Source organism: Plectropomus leopardus, chromosome 1 (genome assembly GCF_008729295.1).
Source record: "Plectropomus leopardus isolate mb chromosome 1, YSFRI_Pleo_2.0, whole genome shotgun sequence".
NCBI classification, from domain to species: Eukaryota; Metazoa; Chordata; class Actinopteri; order Perciformes; family Serranidae; genus Plectropomus; species Plectropomus leopardus.
In genome coordinates, this window is record NC_056463.1 from 31,411,562 (window position 1) to 31,432,804 (window position 21,243).

The window sequence follows — 21,243 nt, forward strand, 5'->3', positions numbered from 1 at the left end:
CTGGCCACCAAACCTCATGACCTGTCTGTTTCTTTCTTTTAGGAGAAGCCAGATAGCCTCGATCCTAGCTGTGAAAAAAAATACATTGCCTCAGCAGGAAAATGACACAGTGAAATGTGTTGTTAAAAAAATGAATAGTGACACTTTTATGTCAGTGCCCAGTTCTGCATGGTTGAACAGTGTAATCTTTATTTTTTTTAATACAGTGAACACTTCTCTTCATTAACAGGATTAGTGAAGAACTTTTATAAATTTAGCTAAGTTCCTGTTGGAAGGGCTTACCTCGGGGCTGTGTGGTTTGCATGAGCATCGTTGAGGATAGTTTGACTTCACCTCCGAGCTGTGTCTTTGGCTTTTTGGCCTCTGTTGCCATGGCGTTTCAGTTCAAGGAAAAGTTTGGAGAGCAAATCTTTGCCTAATGATTGTAAGATATATTACACCACCACACTGCCTGATGACATACAAGCATTTTTTCCCCTACTATTTAACCATATTTGCTGTATTTTTTCTATATAATTGTACAGACACAAGCATATTAACCATCCGTTGTATCAGAAGACTGGCTCTGATCCATGCAGTCAGTGTGACGGACTGATTTAAAGGAAACAGGGAAAATCCACAAACACACACTGTTTAAAAAGCGACTTTTTCTTTTAACTGTCAAACTTTAAGTGTCACGTTTTGGCATTTGTTCTGTAGAAAGGCTTTAAAAAGACAAAAAAAAGAGGCTCTTTTATTTGCGCTCTCCATTTTAGTTAAAAACTGTTATACAGAGAGAAATCCATCGCTCAATATATCATACATGAAAACTTCATACTGTTATGCAGCAAGAAGACATATTGCATAAGTAGCTCATTGTTTTTTTTTTCTCAACATGTAACACTGCTGCTCTCATATTTAAAAAAAAAAAAAAAAAAGAAACTAAAAAAAAAAAAATCTTGATTATTGGCTGATTATTGGTGGATATCTGCGTCTTTCAATTTCATTCATTTGCATAGCAAATGAGGAAAAAAAACACAATAAATATTACAGTGATTACTGCAAGAGCAGCAATAGAAATAGAAGTTTCACCCACTGGACTTAATATTTGGGAGAATATATTGACAGAATATTCACTATCAAGTTAACTTTACTCTTTCCACATACAACCCACAGCTAAATGAAACAAGTACAACCCTCTAGGGTTTCTCAAAAATCATCTGGGCAACGACAGAAAGCCAAGCAGCGAAGTAAAAGTAGACAAAACTTGTGGAGGTACAACAAGATTCTTCACAAAATGGAATATGATCATAATAGATGAACATAACAGACTGATGCTGTATACTGCCGGACACTGTATTGCAGTAGAGAATATTTTCTTTATCATTGAAGTATATTCCACTCTGCCAAAGCCAACAGAGCTTGTCAGCATCTTCTACCCAGTCCTCCTCTCCCCTCTGCTCTCTCCTGTAAGTGGGAAAACCAGGGCAGCTGACAGAGGAGATGTAAAGTGTGCCAGTGGCACCGCTGCCCTTTGTAAACAGTCCATCTGTACCAACCCCTCCCACTCCTCCGCCCCTCTGCCACCCACCTCCCCGCCTGCCCGCCTCTCGCTAATTTGACCTCTTGAATAAGAAACCTGCTAAAATCGTCCCCTCCGCTCCCGTCTTCTCTCCTCCTTCCTTCACAACATGCCCTCCCCTCCTCTACGCCGTCCATTTAGAATATGACTCAAGTCTTGAGGGAGGCTCTGGCCGACCGGAGGGCAAACACATTAGTCTTAGTTGAGATACCGACCAGTACGTGAACCGCCTGATATATTTAAAGCCAATTAGCAGGAAGGTTATGAGGAGCAGATCGCCAACCATAAGGTAGAGAGGGTGAGGAGAGGAAGTGGAGAGAGGGAGGTAGAGGGTTGAGGTGATGGAGTAAGGCCCGGCACTCACTCTGATTGATTTAGATTTGGAAGGAGAAATAACTGTAAAATCTGTATAAGGTAGGGGTGGATGTTATATAGATGATTCCTTATGTATCAGGGCTTGCTCCATTTGGGATGTATAAAATGAACATGGGAACATACGTTTAAATTGTTCCGTCTTTTTTTTTTTTAAGCCAACGGTGGAGACTCGCTTCAGTGTTTCGCTTCTCTCGATCTCTCTCACTGAACTTGAGAGCTGTTGTTTCCAGCTCACAGTAAAAAAAAGCCTCACTTTTAAAGGAGCAGAGGTAACAGTTTAACTTTCTGGTAACTGCTTACATCTAACTGTTGGACTGAAGCTTTCAGTTCAGGACAAAAACATCAACGCTTTTGGCCTGAGAAGAGCATGGTGCTTCAAAATTAAACTTTGATTTCATTTAATGATAACAATACTAAATTTAACTTTACTATAACAGTACATCGTTAAACTGTATAATGACAGTACTTTATTTAAATTTATTATAACAATACTCTATTTAACAATATTATATCATGACTTTATTTAACTTTATTATAACAATACTTTATTGAACTTTATCATAACAGTACACTGCTCTTGCTCAGCATCATAATTCATGGATTATATTAACATCTTGGTCCCTTTGGACTATTTAAATATTATTGTTAAATATGCTTGACGAAAGTCAAGCATATTTAATATATATTTGTTCATATTTCAAGTGTAGTCAATAAATTGTGAGCTGAGCAAGAGCAACATGCAGATCCTTTTTTTTTTTAAGACTCAAGTGATACTTTCTAAAGCACCTGCATCTGAGATAGTTGGATGTGCGGTTATCTCACTGTAACAGTATATAAAACAGGATAATTATATGACAGTTGCTAATTTTCAACTTAATTATAACAGTATTTTGTTTAACTCTATTGTAACTGTACTTTATTCATCTTTATTGTAACAGTATTATAATTAAAGTATTATTTGTAACTTTATTAAAACATGACTTTATTTAACTTTATCATATGACTGTTTCTACTTTATTTACCTTTATTGCAACTGTAGTTTATTTAAAAGTTTTGTATTTTAGCAGTCCACAGTAATTTCGAGAAATGTTCACAAAATCGAGATATATATGGTGTATCACGATATAGCCTAAAAATGTCACAATATTATTTTAAGCTTTATTGCTCAGCTCAAATTCAAGGAGCATTTTTATTGTTTTATCCATGACATTTGCTTATGCAGTATACCTTTTGATATGTGTCCATGAATAAAAGAAAGGTATTAAACCACATATAGGACTATCTAAAAGACATACTGGACAATAAGAGAAAGATATGTTTGCACAAAATTGTAAATGGGTTTTCATGGATATGACCTAATTTCGGTTAATCCTGCAAAAATAAAACTACACAGATTATATCCAGTGTAGCAGCAACAGCACTCAGTTAGTGTGTAGAACCATAATCTGCTCGTATTGCCTGCAGTGGTCAGCCGTACATGTACGTTTGGCTATGTGGTGAAGGATTCCCAGGGACAAGTACATTCACCCAGATCTTGGCTGCTGATTAAAATAGAAGTGCTGTGTTGTTACGCCAGGGACACGCACACACACATATACACATATACACACGCACACACGGCAACGGATAGCCACACTGGCTCACAGTGACACACACACACAACCACTGCCACTGATACTCACCAACATCCTTTGCCCTGTGTGTGTGTGTGTGTGTGTGTGTGTGTGTGTGTGTGTGTGTGTCTGTGTGTGTGTGTGTGTGTGTGTGTGCTGGCTCCTGCAGAATTTTTAATAACCTCTTTTGATTAGAATCCCCCTCCAGCGGCTTATTTAGGGCTGGATTTGGAGCGGGTTTAAAGGCCACCACCCCCCGGGGGGCGCTCCATTGCACTTCTCTGAATTCAAATACGATGTCCTTGACACCTCTGTATCCTGTTCCCATTTTGCACTATTTTTGCTGCAGCAGCAACAGATGAGTAGCGAGGGGGGTGCAGCCTCCTTAAACCAGCTGTTAACCTGTGTTTCTCCCCCCCCCTTTACTCCACAGAGTCGCTCCAGGCAAGAGGACCCAGAGCAAGCTCGACTGAAACAGAAAGCTAAGGAGGTAAGCTGCTGCGGAGATCATTACCCTTGACATTTCCCCGACTCTGGCGTATTAATTTTTCATGCCTCACTACATATGTAATGCCATTTAAAGTCGGACTTAAAAAAGTTTGAGGAATTATTCGCGCCGATTGATGCCCATGTGTGGAAAATGATTTTCTGCGCACCAATGACACCCTCCACTCCCCCCCCCCCCCCTTCTTTTTCTTTTCTTCGTCTATTTCATCCACTTCATCTTGTACCACTTTGAATTTTGACTAACTGCTGCTCATTGAGCCCTGCCTTCTTTGGTCAGAGGGCTATCAGGGAAAAGACATACAGTGATAACTGTAATAGCATTTGTAGGTTTGTTCAGCATTCTCTCATCTCCAACCTTTTTTGTTAATATTTATTAATTACATTTTTGTTGCAAAACAAAACTATAACATCCAACTCTCAATCTACATTAGATTTATGACTTAAAAGGACAAATTTTGCTTTCATACCTCCTTGGAAAACAGTCAAATTGCATCAGTAAGAGCATGAAAAGAAAAGTAAGTGGGTAGTGAATGAGGGTTTATACCAAATCATGCTCTACATTAACTTTTACTGCTACAAAGGAATAAAAAGAGTTATTTCCTTCTTGAAGTAATCGGCCCCGGCACAACACGTAGGGTTGCAAATTGAGAAATGTTTTACTGATGTAGTGCACTTTTGTTGGCAGTACACCGTTATATCCTTTTTATTTTAAGTGCAGGATTTGTATATGGTGAAATTCCCAGTGGACCCTCAGAAAGTAGACCACTCTTCTTTTAGTGGTTGGTTAATGTTGTTTACGCAGACGCAATAGTTCTGTCACAGCAGAAGTTTGCATTTGTTTTTGACTTTGTTTACTCCAGAACAACTTCACTGGGTGCTTTCAGTCCTTGGTGTGCTAACAAGGATCAAGAGGATTGTCTTGAGCTTCCGTAGAGTAGACTGAGCAGGCAGGATAAAACGAGCACCACTCACCTGTTGTTGTTGTTGTTGATGTAAAATTGAGGGAGCAGACGTGGTTTCTTCTAAGTCGCTCTTTTCAAAAAGCCTTTTATTCATCCAAAGTTTACTGAGCACGTATGCACTTTTCTCACTATGCTTACACAGTTGTACAATTTTCCACCTGACAGCTCCGCAGTGCAATCGCTGTCTTTTAATGTTGGCCACTCAGCCATTTGCATTTAGGGGTAGCCATAAATGCCCTGCTCAAGGGCATCTTAGTATTGTTGTTTGAAGTGTTTAAATTTTAGGATTAGGATTTTTTCTTATGTTGTGTTGAACTTGTGACCTTCAAGTGACAAGTGGACTTCTCTTACCTCTGGCTACTGGCAGAGCTCTGTCTTTTCTCTTCATCTCTCCCGGACATTTCTTTCTAGCAACAGAGAGCCCTGCTGCAGTTTAAAACATTCACACTACATCTCAGCCTACCCATAAGCCCCACATATGCAAATGAAGCAGCGTAATAGGCAGTGCGATAGGTTTGCCCCAGGGGCCATGTGATCAAAGTGGATCTCCTCCCTGTTAAGTGGCAGTCCGCTCGTCATCTGGATACGGCCAGATTAGCGCCTCGTGAGGAGACGCGGCGTGCACGTATGCACATTTTCATTTTCATCTGGAATTTTAAGAAGGTGGTTTGGAAATTGTTACTTTATGTAATGCTTTCTCCCGCTAGATAGAGATGGGGAAGGCTCCGAACCCCCCCAGCTGCCCCCCCACCCCACCAACTCACACACACACACACACACACACACACACACACACACACACACACACACACACCACCTCTCTTCCATCCTCCCTCACCTCTTTCTTTTTTGCCTAATGGCCGTCGTTTCTCAGCCCCCCGTGCCTCTTTGGTTTTCATCACCTGAGCTGGCTGTTTGTGTCACTGCAGAGTCTGTCAGCAGCTCACACATCTGTGCAAATTTCATCAGGATAATGAGCCCGAGCTACTCTTCCAAGCGACGATGGGCAGAGGAGCTGTCGTCTCTTTAAGCCCCTCTCCCACAAACACACACACACACACACACACACACACAAAACAACCACTACCACCAAACAATCATCATTTTGGAGAGATGGAATTACAGCGTCTTATATATTTGAACCAAGTGTTAGCTGGTGTAAACTGAACTGGCACATGCTATGTTTTTACAAAGGCATGTGCAGTGTGTGACACTATTGTTGCAGGTGTGAGTGTACCCCGAAGACCAGGTATTAATCCATGACCATCAAATGAATGGCATGAGTCGTCACACTCAAGTTTAATATTGAGTCAAGTCAAGTCAGTTTCATTTACATCGCCCAAAATCACATATTTGACAGCTTAACAGAATAATTAGTTTTTGCCTTTTTCACAGTACGTAAACATTAATATGGTGACAATAAGGGAGGTCTGGGTATTGTTCAAAAGTGTACAATACCAATAACTGTACAGCGTTATTGATACCAATAGATTGTTTTGTTTGATACCTTTTTTCTACTTAGTTGATACCCATCATTTGAATGGGAGCAGTCAGCTGCTTAAACTACAAATAGATGTCAAAGGTGTGTGTTATAGCCAAACTTTCAGACGCTTTGGTGGCATCTCAGCATGTTGAACTGCCAACTCTATCAAATGCGCCGTGCTTTTTTTCATTACAGCACAGACTGTATGGGTTTTATCTGCTACAGTAGTGGAACAATCACATATTGTATCAAATAGAGGAACGCTTACAGTGAATGCCGTCAAGCGAAACATTACAGTTAGTCAGTTATTTCTAAATCTGGGTTTACAGCAGGATCCATTGCAGGTATTGTTTGACTGGAGTTTCAATACTACTTGGCACTGGTTTATTTTGGTACTGGTACTCAATCCTATAATAAGGGCAGGTTAATCAAAAAAAAATCAAACTAAAACTCAAAAATAATTTGTTTGTTTGGTGGAACCCCGAGTAAGTATACCCACCACCTTTCTTGACCACTATTGGCCAGATCACTGTGAATGTGTTGTTCATGTTCTCCAGAGGGAAAAACTTTGTGCAATTGTCATCTTTCCTTTTGTTCAACTGTCAGGCCACAATGTTCACTTGTTAACAAGAAATCTCAGAATGGAAGTGGCAGATTGCTGTGACATTCAGTGGGCACATTCATGCTCCTGAGCAGATGAAACGTTGATGTTGTGGGCAATCCATGAGCTTTCTGTTTGTGCAACCCTCAGGCCAAATCTCTGGACACGTAACTCACAATATCACAGGCAAATTAAGTTTCCATGAAGTTGATAGAGAAGATTTGTGCTCCCAGGTTGACAAAAACCTTTGATCCCATAGTCCAGCTTCTAGAACTGGTCACAGAACAAACTTTATTTAGAATTAAAAAACATGTTTCCTTTTTGAGTCCAATGATTTTCTATTGAGAGGTAATGAATATTTTAGGCTCTAGGTGTCACTAGCAGGGCTTTAGTATTTTGTGACTTGTGTATTTATGTGTCGCTATGCCTCCATTTGTGTTTCTGTATTTGCACCAGCAACTTAACCCTCAACATCGTCACCAGCAGACCAGCCTGGTCAGAGAGACGCTGGCAGAGGTTTTCGCGTGAGAGAAAGGCAGAGCAGTCTAGCGCCCTGGTTTCCTCCCATTCACTACCATTTGGCCGAAAGGTCAGATGGGCTATTTCAAAAATGCCCCCAGTGAAAATCAATGGGCAAATCGTGGAGCTCAGTTCCTGTTTGTTGTTGTTTGTGGTGGTGGTGTTGGTAGGTCTGTGTGTTCTGTCTGTTCCATCACTGAGGCAGGAGGCCAGGCAGTGCCTAATCACTGAGAGTGAGAGAATAAGAGAGGTGGAGAGACAGAGACAAAGAGATGGAGAGAAAAGGAGACTTGGGGGGGGGGCAGAGAGATAGAGAGGGAGTTAAGGCTAGTAGAGATACATCACGATGTCAGACACACAGACACACTGCAGCCACAGATTCATCATCGCAACCGCGTCTGCAGGCACAACTGGACACAGGAAACGAGTGAACTGGAGAAGAGGAGTGGAGCAAGGACAGGCGAAGAGAGAAGAGAGAAGAGGGAAGAGGGGGAAGACAAATTGGCTACTACGGCTGGCCAAAATCTGTCCGAAAGCTCCTGTTAGGGTCCCTTCAGAACACTAATATTTCCACCGTATACAGTAGTTAACATGAGTTGGTTAGGAGCTCAACCATCATTAACTATTGCTGCTTTTCCAAATTACCATGCCCTTGCAGAAACACATTTGGAGGGGAAACTGAGAGCTGTCCAGTAGGACAGGAACGTTTTTGTTGGAATAATTTTCCTCAACTATGTTTCTTCTCCAGGCTTTGCAAGATTTATTTTGCCCATCTTGACGCCGCAGCACTGCTCGAAATGTCTTGAACCATCTACCAAATTAATTCCGCCCTAGCTCAACTTTGAACCTTGCATGACTCCAATTAAAAGCCTGCAGTTATGCATCCCTCCTCTCCGTACCAACATATATGTTAGAATCTATGAATCGAGTTAGACTCATGTGACATATGCGCAACCGTGGTCAAACTGTAGCATATTTATCCTCGTAGCTCACGTAACAAAGAATTGTTTTTGTCGTGCATCTCATTTAAATCATAACCCTTTTGCTCAGCTGGTATGCACCGGGCCTTAATGCGCACATGCTTGTTTCTTGATTGACCTGGCATCCTCCACAAGTGACCAGGTCACAGCGAGACTGGAATCCACCCACACTGAAAGCCCCGTCAGCCAGAGCCTCGCACTTCTCCAGAGAGGAGAGGCTCTTGTGTATCAGAGGACAATGTAGCAGCCCCTCAGTTTTTTTTTTTATTAGGCCAGTTATATCTGCGAGTTCACAGGCTCTCATCCTCTGGCCCTCCACAAACTGCTCTGCTCAAAGAGGCGCTCTCCCCCATTGGGCAGGCCCCGGGGCAAAAGCCTGCTTACCCTCCTCCATGTTCTCTGCCCGTCTGTGCAGACTTTCAAAGAGAATTCCTGCTGTTTTGTGCGTCCCAATTCATAGTTGTTATATTCTTGTCTTCTAGCCCCACAGATACACGATACCTTAATAGGAACAGAGCAGCAGCATTCATGGTCAGCTTGGAGTAGAAGAACATTAAGCTCATGTTCTGCTCAAGTGAAAAGATCATGCGTTTTTTAACCTGTTTCTTTTTCACAAACTAGGTTGTGCATTCCTTTCACAGGTGCCCTTTTATCTGACTAAATTTCAACTAGGTAGATCACACAGAGTTGATGTGGAAAATGTAATTATAAAATAAGAAAAGTCTATTTTGTAGGTTCTCAAGATGTGCGGGCTACTAAATAGTACACTGTAACCCTATTTTTATTTGTTGCTTTGTTGCCGGTAGTCTCAACTTCAGTTTTCTTCTTCACCTCAAGTCATGTAACAAGAAAAAAATAGAAGCGGGCTTTAAAAGTACCTTTGGTGTTCCTGTGTGTTTTCGAATATTACAAAGTGCTGTAATGAGAAGGAAAACAACAAAAAAAGGAGATTTTTTTTTTTTTTGCCTCAGAGGGAGATAGCGACTCGTCTCCTCGCTGTACAAGCCTGTAGGTTCACTTTTCTCTTTGTGCGCCAGAGCACTCCTTGGGACTCAAGCGACAGGGGAATTGGGCATGCTGAGCTACGCTGGTGGCGAGGTGCCAGCCTCCTGTGCCTGGGATATAAGTGAGAGGGAGGCAGGAGGCAGGACACGTTTCAATTAGGCAACAAACACCGCACAAGGAGGATGGGAACTGAGAAAAAAACACCTCACCCTCACTAGCTAACTTCTCCCTTCTGACCTCTCCCAAAAACACACTTTCCTGAACCGCTCTGCTCCACCTTTTCTCTTCTTTTCCATTTAAAATCGGAGGTGTCATTTTTGTGGAATCCACATGGGAAGGACAGTAGCGGGGGTCTTTGTGAGGTGATGCTAAGTGTGCCAGCTCGGCCTGCATGTTTCCATTAGATTGTCATGTTGGCTAATTAGAGAGCGGCAGCATGATTCACCTTGTTAATTAGGAGGACTTGCACACCATGTGCCTGGGGGCGGTGTGGGGAAGAGGAGCCCAGCCTCAGAGCCTGCTAGTCGCCTGCTGCCTATGAAGATTCCCCTTCTCATCTACCTTTCACTCCTTTTTTTTTTTGATTTGGAAATGAATAAATCATTGAGATCGTCCTCTCTAGGAGTGTGAATATCTGAGTTCTCATCTTTTCCTGGATGCAAATTAGGCGTGATCAATAGAAGGTGACGAGCGGCGAATCTAAATGTTAAAAAAAAAAAAGAGAGACAGGGAGAGAGAAGACTGCTAGACGAAGCACGCCAGCATAGAATGAGACAAAGCGAGAGAACATTTAAAGTAGGAAATTTTCCCTTAGATAAGCAGTATTTTTAATGATCACCACTCTCCCCCCGACACTCTGGTGTAAGGCCGTCAGAATCTGCTTAACACTGATTTCTGGCTTCTTTATTAAACACTTTTCCTTTGCAAAATGTGTAGCTTAAATGTTATTATTTATAAAATTTAATATCCACTCCAACGGAAAGGCATGGAGTCTTTTAGACACATTCAATTTATCCATGTATTTCACACAGTCTCCCTCTTCATGGTTTAATTCCTGCAAATAAGTTGCAGATGAAGAAGACCCGAAGGGTCATGATAGTGACACTCACATAATGACCTTAGCTCCGGGGACGGCTGAGGGCTCTGAATAATTGGTCCTTGGCCCTGGAAACACTTCTGACATACTCAGCTTCAGAGGAAATGGAACACTCTGAGCCAAGACTATTAGCTCATGCATGTATTTTGAATTAATCTACATAGGTAAATTAATATAATCACAAACAGATTTACTGGAATATCTAAGGAGATTTATGTGTTTTGAAAAAGACAATGAAACAGATTTTTTCCCCCTCTTTTTTTGATGTTGACTGATTTATTATCTGTTATTCCAGAAGACCGGTATCAACACTTTTGTGCAAACAGTTTGAAGTGCTGTGTTTAAAAAAATATAGTAAAGGTTATTATGATAGGTGTCAGTACATACTGGTACATGTGGCTTTAAAACAACTACTGCACTGAATCTCTGCATGTGACTCTACAGTATTTATTGCATATATATATAGTATATGTATTCAATATCTGTAAGGGCAATTAGACATGACAGCTCACAGCACTTAACATCATGCACACATTACACATACTGTATGTTCTCCTACATTAATGAACTATTCAGTATTTTATAATGAGGAACACTGCCACGTGTCATTATTGACTTCTGCTGAAGGAGTTATACATGACTCTTTCCAGTTTTAACACAAAGAGTTGCCTACATTAGCAGGTCAGGGCTAAACTCGTCTCTTTGTAGTGTCTGAGTGCAGATGGAGGAGTGAAACCGGATTGGTTGCAGCAAATGGCCTTTCTCCCCGCAGCAAACTAACTGCCAGGCACTTCACATGAAGAAAGGCCTCAAGATGCAGCTCCCAGATGTTCACGTAATGTCGGCCATGTGGGTGTCAGGTGAATGAGATCCATGCGTTACAGACATGCATAAAACACATACATGAAATGTCCACACACTCTCATGTGAAATCGTGGGGAAATCGCACACAAGAAGGCGTGTTTCGAAAACTGGCATTTGACATTGGTATTGAGGTCAGGAAAAAAAATTCTCCCTCTTATCTGAAAAATTCCTCTAGCTCTTGTTAATGAAATATATGTACGCATAGATTTGATCTGAATTTATGCATGCACATAAACTAACAACTTAAATTGGTTAATTGGTTAATACTTCGTTATTAACCAATGCACAAATTCTTTTGTTCTTGTATTTTGTGTTAATTTCTGTGTCAGCAAATATTGAATAAAGAACAATCAATGTGAAAACAAATACGTCTGACATCAACATGCGAATACCGTATGCTCACAGTGACAGTGGTGATGCTTACCAGGTGATGTTTGCTATGTTCACCATCTTAATTTAGTGTGTTAGTATGCTGAAGTTATAATTGGCACGAAACACAAAATACAGCTGAGGATGATGGGTATTGGACAAATTGAAAGTTTGGCCTAATGATGGCTCTAGCTGATAAGTAAGAACTAAGAAGTAAATTAAATGGTAATCAATCAAACAGGTGTTGAGATATTTCAGTCTGGACCAAAGTGGTGGACTGAGCAGACTGATATTAGCATTCCTAAAGCTATGCCACTAGCATGGCAAAATACTAGTAACATATCAAACACTTTTACAGAGTTACTATGTTTTTTTTTTAAAATATATATTAATAAAACAATGGTTGAAATCATGAAAATATTTCTGATTCTGTCTGCATAGCATGCTGCAGGTCCTGAGTGACATACATTTTTTTTTTAAATCTGCCCATGTGACGAGTTTGCATGCAGGCGTAAATTTATACCTTGTGTTTTTGATATTAGAAGGTGCTGGGTATAAAATCTCCCATCATTTTGAGTGGAATTTGCATTTATTTGCCAGAGAGGTGACTGTAAATGCAGGGAGACAACATGCCACAAAGGCTCTGGTTGGACTCAAAGATAACAAAAACAGTTTTGACCGCCACTTGATATTGATGCTGACGTACGTGTATGAGGAGGTGTTTGGATGCCAATATTGGAACTGTTTTGAATAGCACATTTGTCTCATTCTCCAAGTCTGTCTTTTGTCACTGCTGACGCTGAATACCATTATTATTTGTGTTGATGAAAGATGAAAACTTGTTGTTCACAGCATTTAATGCTGTGCATTCACAGACTATCTTAGTATTATGTATCAGCACATTAGTTAAAATGCAGAAAGTGCAAGGTTTAGTGCAGTGGTTCTCGGCGGTCAGGTGACCATCTTCTGCACATCACTTGGACTTTCTAGTACTTTATATACAATATGAATTGAACTGAGTTGAGAAGCACATTAATCATACCCAGGTTTTCTACCACGTACTAAAATCATATGAAATGTTTTTAGTTATCAGTTTAGATGCAGCTTTTTTCTTGTCAGTGTACTCCATATACACTTTCCATTAATGCCATAGATCAACCTATAGCAGTGCAAAGGACAGAGCCAAGACATTTAATGGAAGCTGAAGCCTTGTTTAAAATGTATGCATTTTAGCAATGCATTAAGAAAAAGTGGCATATGTTACGTCTATATACTTAGCAGCTCCCTGCTGTGTGCTCTTGGACTAGATCTCTCTTTGGGGAGAGGGGGTAGAGACAGACCAACTCAAAACCCGTGGTCTGGCTTTTATTCTGTGGTCTTTGCAGGGCAAAGAGCCCTGTAGCTTCCTTCACAGCCCCGTAGCTGCTTGTGACGTCAAGCAGAGCGTGTTCTGCTCTACCAAGGACATCTGTCTGTAAGCGTCTGGGGGGCCGCAAGCACCCCCTCAGGCCAGGAGGCGGGAGGATGGAAGGGAGGGAGGATGTAGTGAAAAGCCTTTGTTAAAAACAGCAGAGATGGAGAACGGCAGGTCGGCCATCATGGCTCGTGCAGCTCATCCTCCTTTTCTTTCCAAGCGCAAGAGACTGCTCTAAGGTCCTTGCCGTCTTTTGGACATTTTTGCATCATGAGGGGACATACTTCTCTTTTTGTTGTTGTTAAGAACAGCCCAGTAATTTCTTAGTTAGGTTACAAAGCTTAAAGTTAGACTTGTAAAAATACAAGATATGATACAGATAACTGAAAAAACAGTAGTTAGGTAGCCTAATGGATTGACCATTTTCAGTTGCTGACATTTGGCCCAATTCATGCAGATATGTTTGTTATAATGTTAATAACAACATCATTGTTTTGCTGTTTTTCCCCCCATTTTTGCATGAAATTGAGGGAAAATTTTTTTTTGAAAAAGTTTCATTTTTTAAATAATTCATTAAAAATCAAAGGCAACTCGTTCCAGTAAAAATAAAACTACACTATTCTGAGTTTGTGATTACACCACACTAACATTTCCACTAACCATGCTTGTTTAATTCACAAGGAAGTTAGTTTGCTGACGTTACATGGGGAACAGCTGTAATTAGAGAAACTCATGGGAAACTATGATGATTGGTCAAATTTACAAAAAGGTTGCGGTGATTTGACGACATTGTAAGATTACATAGAATTCATGGGGATTGGTTGAATCTTTGTCAATGGCTGCGCTTGCGATGTCACAACGTTCTCAAGGGACTGGTAGTCGATGTAGTAATAAAAATATTGCTTAAGTTGTATAACATTATTTAACTTTTGGTTTTCTTAGCACCACCATTTAATTTGGTATCACCAACTGTACTGATTAAGCAGCTGTGTGTTAAACTTGCAAAGCCGCCATCTTCTTCACTGATAAATATTAACATCCACTGCTCTCAAACTAGAGGTTTCAGTCTTACTTAAATATGATTTTTGAAGAATCTTCAAGGACTTAACTCCATGACAAAATTAGTCTGATGAATACATGTACTTTGATATCCACGGTCGGGAGTTTTCAAGCATATCAAGCACATTTAATTCTGATTCAAAGCCAGAAAAGAAAAAGATATTGTATATTTGAGGTTGTTTGTGGGTAAATTTGTATTATTTTCTTCACTGGCATTAAACATTGGGTGATGCCATTTATGCTCAAAGAAGAGCTTCTACTTCATTCAGAGTGTGTGTTAATCCAACAGAGTATTTTTAGCTGTAATCAAATTTTCAGCGCAGATTAGGAGTCACTCTGAGAGCCTTGATGAAAACAGACCCTAATCTGATTAATATCCGATTTAGAGCTTCAGTGTTTGCACTTGCACATTGCACCATCATAGTGATAACTGATACACACTTAGCAGGGCACTCATCATCTGGAAGACAGCTTTGTACAACAGCGAGAAGTGTTTCCCCAGAAATGTACATATTTTCAATTTCCCCACACCGACTACAACTTCATCACCTGACTTTTTTGCATCAGGACTGAAACATCTTTCTAACAAAGCTGGAGATTGATTTTGTTGGGCATCTGGAAAATGTTCTACATCTCCTGACCTTTGCTAATAATTTGACTTTACAAGTTCCAGTTACCTGCTTTAAAAGGGCACACAGGCAGACTGGAAGCACTGGTATTTAAGTGACTTTGGAACAGCAGATATTAATGTGGTGCCATTGATCGGACCTGGCAAATGTATGCACCCTGCCAGCTGGTTATTCTTCCAGTCTGGGATGAATCTCTGTAGTGACCTTTGCAGTTTTTGGCGGTGATTGTACCAGTGGTTTAACATTGCCAACATGTTAATCTAGAAGGTAGAGAGATATTATTGTACTTGTAGCTCAATATATTTATTTTGATGCACTACAAGTTCATTTAAAGATACATACTGTCTGTGCTGGAACACCTGTATTCACCCTCTGTCTGATGCTCCATTTAGCACATCTTTAACTCCTCCCCCCTGAAAAAGCCCACTTAATGTATTTGGTCAACGTTTCCGGGTCTTGCATTTCGGTGTCTCTGCATTGTCACTGAGGAGATATTACTTGAAGGCAGTAATGACTATGTAATTCAGCACTTTCTTCTGTTACAAAATCACCAATAAAAGCTTCTCACACATCTGGGCATCTTCCAGCAGGAATCTGATTCATAATCAGGGGAAAATGAACAACACTGGCAACCAAGATTACGTGTTTCCCTGATGTTAGCATGTAGCTACATGTAGTAGCGTACTTGCAGACAGTAATGACTGTGTATAGTGAGACTTTCTTCCCTTAACAATCATAAATAAAAGCTTCTAAACACAACTAGACGTGTTCCAGCAGGAATATGATCCAGAATCAAGGAGAAATGAACAACATCTGCAACCAAGATTATATGTTTCCCTAGTGTAGGCTATTTGCAGTAGCTCTCCTGTATCAAATGACCTATAAAGAAATCAATCCAATCTGATGTAATCTTGTAGCCAAAGTTGCAAAAAAAAGCCAGGGTAGAGAATATTCAAAGCAGTCTGAAACTAAGAAATTATACATGACTTGCATATGTGTGCCTGATTATTTAAAGCTTTGGCCACGTTTAACATGAACATCCAACATTGTAACATGATAAATAACAGAATATAAGGAAAAGCATAATAGATCCTGTTAATGGCATTTGTTGAGAGGGGGATTGGTGGCACATTGAAACTTGGTAACATATTGATGGCATTCCACGGAGAAGAGTTGCTTTACACCAAAAAATCATACACAGTTTGAATAATGATTGGAGAAAAGTACCAACACCCCATGACTTAATCTCAGAAACTCCTGCACAGTTCAGGACAGTTGATGACAGCAGTCTAAACAGTGTTGAAGACAACATGTACTCACATTCCTTCATAGCTGCAACTGCTTCATAGCATGTGTCCACCTGTGTGTGCTGGAAGGAACATACTTTTATGTAAATGTTTGAATTAAATGGCAGTCGGAACAGCTCCTAAAAGAAAACAAATCCATCAAAGCGTGGCCCAAATCTGGCTTGTGTCAGTTGGCAGTCATTATAGGAAGGTAGACTCGGCGTAGTGGCACCAGATTGAAATCAGAAATCAGTCTCCTAGTGTCATGGCGGCCGTTTTACTGACGGGAAACGCAGACTGGAGGGTTGCAGATGGTGAAATGAAGTCTTCATTTATCATACAGTCATAAATCTGAAAATGCAGGCAGTTGCTGTGGGCGCTGGGAGCCCATGCCTGGTGCCAACTGCCAGGCAGAGATGCCGGCATCCTGGTGCCATCAGTGAGATAGCGGACCTCTCTCTCCCTCACGCTCTCTCTCTCTCTCTCTCCCTCTGTCTATCGCTCTCTCCCCACTCACTGTGCAGCGGGATTCTTTAAGGTCAGGCCTGGAGAGATTTGTGTGTTGTTTGTGGCAAAGCTTAATAGGGTTAGCATTGATAACATTAATGCTACATTTGCCATGTGGACAGGGGGAATAATCATCTCCTCCCACTTCTAGCCACGATATGCAGTTTCTGGCTCCGTTATAGCCTCTGTCTCCATTTACATAGTGTTAAGAGCCTGATTTCTGACTCAAGATTGCCTCATATCACTTCATGGACTTGTCCGTACCATTGCCACTAATTAGTATTTGTTTAAATTTACAGTGTATATATTTTTACCACCATCCATTAAAAAAAGGTCCTATAAATGCGGTTTAAATATTCGGCTGCTTGGTACTACTACTATTATTTCCCCTACTTTGTGTTGTCAGCGTGTTTGAATCTTTCAACAGTTCCGCTGTGCTAAATGTGAAGTGGCAACACCCTAAAGGCCATGCCTTGCCAGGGGGGTTTTAGGGAAAAATCAGAGGCAACTGCATGCACATTTTAGATCAGACTTTATACACCAAAGCAACCTTTTACAGAGCGCCATCTGAAAGTAACATGAAATTTTCCCCCGATCAGACAACATACGTGCCTCACACAAACACCAGTGCCCTGCGCACACATGCTGAGAGATAACATAAAAGAACATGAAAGACATGAAAGAGCACATTGATTGTCCCTGTTCGCTTCAACCCAGGCCTCTCTCCCCCCAGCGGGCAGGCACGCAGGCAAGCTGGTGGGTAGGCATTCCCTGTGCTGTGGCCAAGATTGATAGGCACGTGTGTGTGTGTGTGTGTGTGTGTGTCTGTGTCTGTGTGTGTGTGTGTGTGTATGTACTGTGTTTGCATGTTAGAGGGAGTGCTGACACCCTCTGTGCCATGGCCCGAGGCCCTCACACATCCACCCAATAGAAAGGGCAGCTCCCAGCAACGCTGGGTTCCCCCTCAGCCCTGTGGCTAGACATGACATTACCTTGGGCAGTGCCTCCCCACAACCTCCCCCTTATATATCACAAACTGCAAAAATCACAATGGTACCATGTGACTGCGCACGCACACACACACACACACACACACACAAACAAACTTGATCTTTGACAGAAGCCCTGTTAATGGCTGACAACAAGCTTCCATTTTGTTTGGCTCAGGAGAGCTTATAAAATACATGGACTGATAAAAGAAAGAAGAGGGATATCTTTTCCCTTGTGCAATGGTACATTATAACTTCTACATTTGATCCTACTCATGTCTTATTGCTCACTCACCCTCACCAAGTCTAACAGTGCTCTAAATGTCACAATTTTGGTTGCAAATACTCCTAAAATCTGATTTCTAATTTTTTTTTAGGTTGTCATGGTGCACCTTTAGGTGGTTAACAAAATCAGAGCAAGAAAGTAGTGTTTTGGAGGTCAGTGCTACAAAGCTTTGGGCAGTTCTGTATCACAGATAGTTATTTCTGGTGCAAGTGTTTGTTATTTATTCATTTAATGCTGACTGAGGCATTGTAATCTTCAAAGACAGCACATGCAGGACATATTATAGATTTGCACATGAATCAAATGCTGCAGATATTAAAATTCACTTTGTGTTTAGAGACATTGAATTTGTTAAGTTGGCATTGGGGTCACTGGTGCATACTGATACCTTGCACGTGATGTACTTTCCACCTCAAATGGATGCACATGTAGTAAGTTATTTTCTAATACTTGTGTTGTCTTCACCAGATGCAACAACAGGAACTGGCTCAGATGAGGCAGCGAGATGCCAACCTTACAGCACTAGCCGCCATCGGACCCCGCAAAAAACGCAAAGTGGATTCACCAGGGGCCACCCCATCAGGGACCGAGGTAAGTTCTAGACTCACTTAATGTCTATATTGTTATTTGTTTGTCCATATCCAGTTGCTAGTGTTGCCTTGATATCTGCCCTTAACACAGTTTTCACCAATAATAGTAACTTTTGCAGTATTTTTTCTGACTAATTTTTCTTCATGATGATGACATATTTGCCCTATCATCACTGGGCTTTCTACAAAGAATCCTTTTTTTTCTTAAAGTGTATTTTTTTGTGTAGACAGCTTTCAATGGTAATTTTCATGGCCCTGTCATCCCTGACTGTAGTGAGTTCAAACATGGAGGGTTGCTAGATATGCAAAAAAAAAAAAAAAAAAAAAAAGAGTCACTGAATATCTTTCTGCAAGACAGTGAATAGGAAATAGAAATCCATCACTGCAGGTAAAGCAGCGGTTTCCAATTCCAGCTGCTGCAATATTGAAGGTTGTTACTCTTCTTAAGCTAGACACTTAAAAAAGAAGTTTTTGTTTTTAATGCAGGGTATTTTTCTGGATCTAATTACCGTGCTGTTGTTTAGAGTCTTTAGGCTATACATCAGTTACATTTCACAGAATGCTCTGAACTCATCATGCGTCTGTAGTTCAAGGTTTTTGGTGGTCAGACATAGTTCCTGACATTATTAACATGAGAGTGCAGTAACAGACATTGTTGTAGGACAATTATTTAATAATCTATAGTAGGCTATGGTATTGTGGTTAGAGATTAGGAAAAATTTGTTGGCTGCCCAATGTACAGACCGCCTGCTTTTTGTTAAGTTGTTCTCAATTTGTAGCCCCTGGGGCTGAAAATTAAAGCCAATGTGGAAGTGCCAAAAACTGCACTTCTTCGAATGGCCTCTTGAGTCTGTCTCTAAAAGTGAGTCAATCCCCATAAACCCCAGTGTTAAAATGCCAAAATTCACTGCAGAAATAAGCATATTTACAGCCTGGTACAAAAAACATTTTGAGTTTCAATTGCTAATTTCCCTGTCCAACTGTATTGGAGGGTTAATTTTTATATAACTCACTGGTTTAAATGTAATTAAGTCGTAACGTTATGCATTATTAAGGGTGTGGTTGCTTCAAGAAACAGGTGGGTGCCATCTGTTGACAAGTCGCTACCATTTCGACAATGTTGGTCGTAACCCCAGGTGCACAAAGTAAAGGCGCAGCCACTGTTGCTATTTGAGTGTGTTTCCAGTTCATGAAAGTTAATTGTAACTAAAACATGTACTAAAACATCCTGTTCAGTTTTTCTGGTAAATACATGCTTTTTTTCATGGTTATAAGCTTGTTTTTACTGGCAAAAATTATCATTAGTGTTATCACAATTAACCGGCTGTAAATGAACCATTCTAACCAAGCTAGCAGCTAGCTTTACGGCCATATCAACCTCTTGTCTAAGTATGGTCACTTCTGGCTCCAAAAATCCAAGATGGTGAAAGCCAAATTGCCAAACTTCAGAATGGAAGTACACAAACCAATGGGTGATGTCATGTTAACGAAATCTGTTATTTATACATTTCCCAGACTCATGGCAGACCAGTGCCAAAGATTTTCACATTACACTGTAGGGAACATTAGTAGATATGGAATCTTGATGGAGGGGAAATCCAATGACCTTGACCAAAATCTGACAGACCCAGAGACATTGTGTTATTGCATGTTACACCATACATTTCTTTCAAAAAAATCATTAACTTTTTGTAGCATCTGTATAGCAATACATCCTGTGTATCAGGCAATCATCTTCTGTCATGTCTAATAGTATAAAAGTATCTGTAGGAATTCCTTTTTACTATTAGGCCTCTATTTAAATGCCTTTTCAATGAAATTCACACAAAAAAGTCCTTTAATCAACCCCAAATTATATTTGGTCGCCTGTTCAAGTTTTTATAGTGCAGTAAAAAAACCCAAACAGGCCCAATATTTCAGAGTTGAACACATAATTTAATTGCTTAATTCTTTCAAGTTATGTAATATATTTGAAACAAAGTCAAGTTGTCAGAATACATAAAAAGACATAAAAATGGAGATTGAAAATACAAATAAAACTCCCTGAGGGAGTATGAACCTGACCTTTCTCACAGTTTTTTCTTTGGCTGGCTGTCCACTTGTCGTGCAGAAAACACAGTTTGACATGCTATATATGCTCTAATTTTTACTAAATGATGACCACACCAAACACAATGGTTTTTTTTTTTATTTCTGTACTCAACAACAATGGCAAATAGATGAATAATTGGTTATTGGTTGACTGAAAATGAAGAAGATATTGGTTAGAGCTATGGATAACATTTTGGAAAATGAGTAATGTACTGCAGTTTAAGCACCCAAATAGAATATGAAAATATTAGAGAGCAACAAAGGCAAGAAGGATAGAGAAAATAGTATGAAATATATTTAAAATATATTTTTTACTGTCCAGGTGACGAAGTGAATGAAATGAAATGAATGATCAACTCAGTTGAGATGATATAGTTGCCCTGCCATCATTTTTTTGTTAGTTTTGTACATAATTAGGCATTCGTGTTTATATTTTGTTGAATGGCCAGATCACAGA

General features: G+C 40.3%; 1 protein-coding gene across 1 annotated transcript in view; it reads left to right on the forward strand.

Annotated features, from left to right (window-relative positions):
* Window positions 1-21,243, forward strand: part of LOC121940967 (transcription initiation factor TFIID subunit 4-like) — a 103,440-nt gene that overhangs the window by 55,060 nt on the left and 27,137 nt on the right. The window contains exons 12-13 of the mRNA XM_042483653.1: window positions 3,983-4,039; window positions 18,574-18,696. Of these exons, the coding sequence (XP_042339587.1) occupies window positions 3,983-4,039; window positions 18,574-18,696 (180 nt within the window). The remainder of the gene's footprint in view (window positions 1-3,982; window positions 4,040-18,573; window positions 18,697-21,243) is intronic.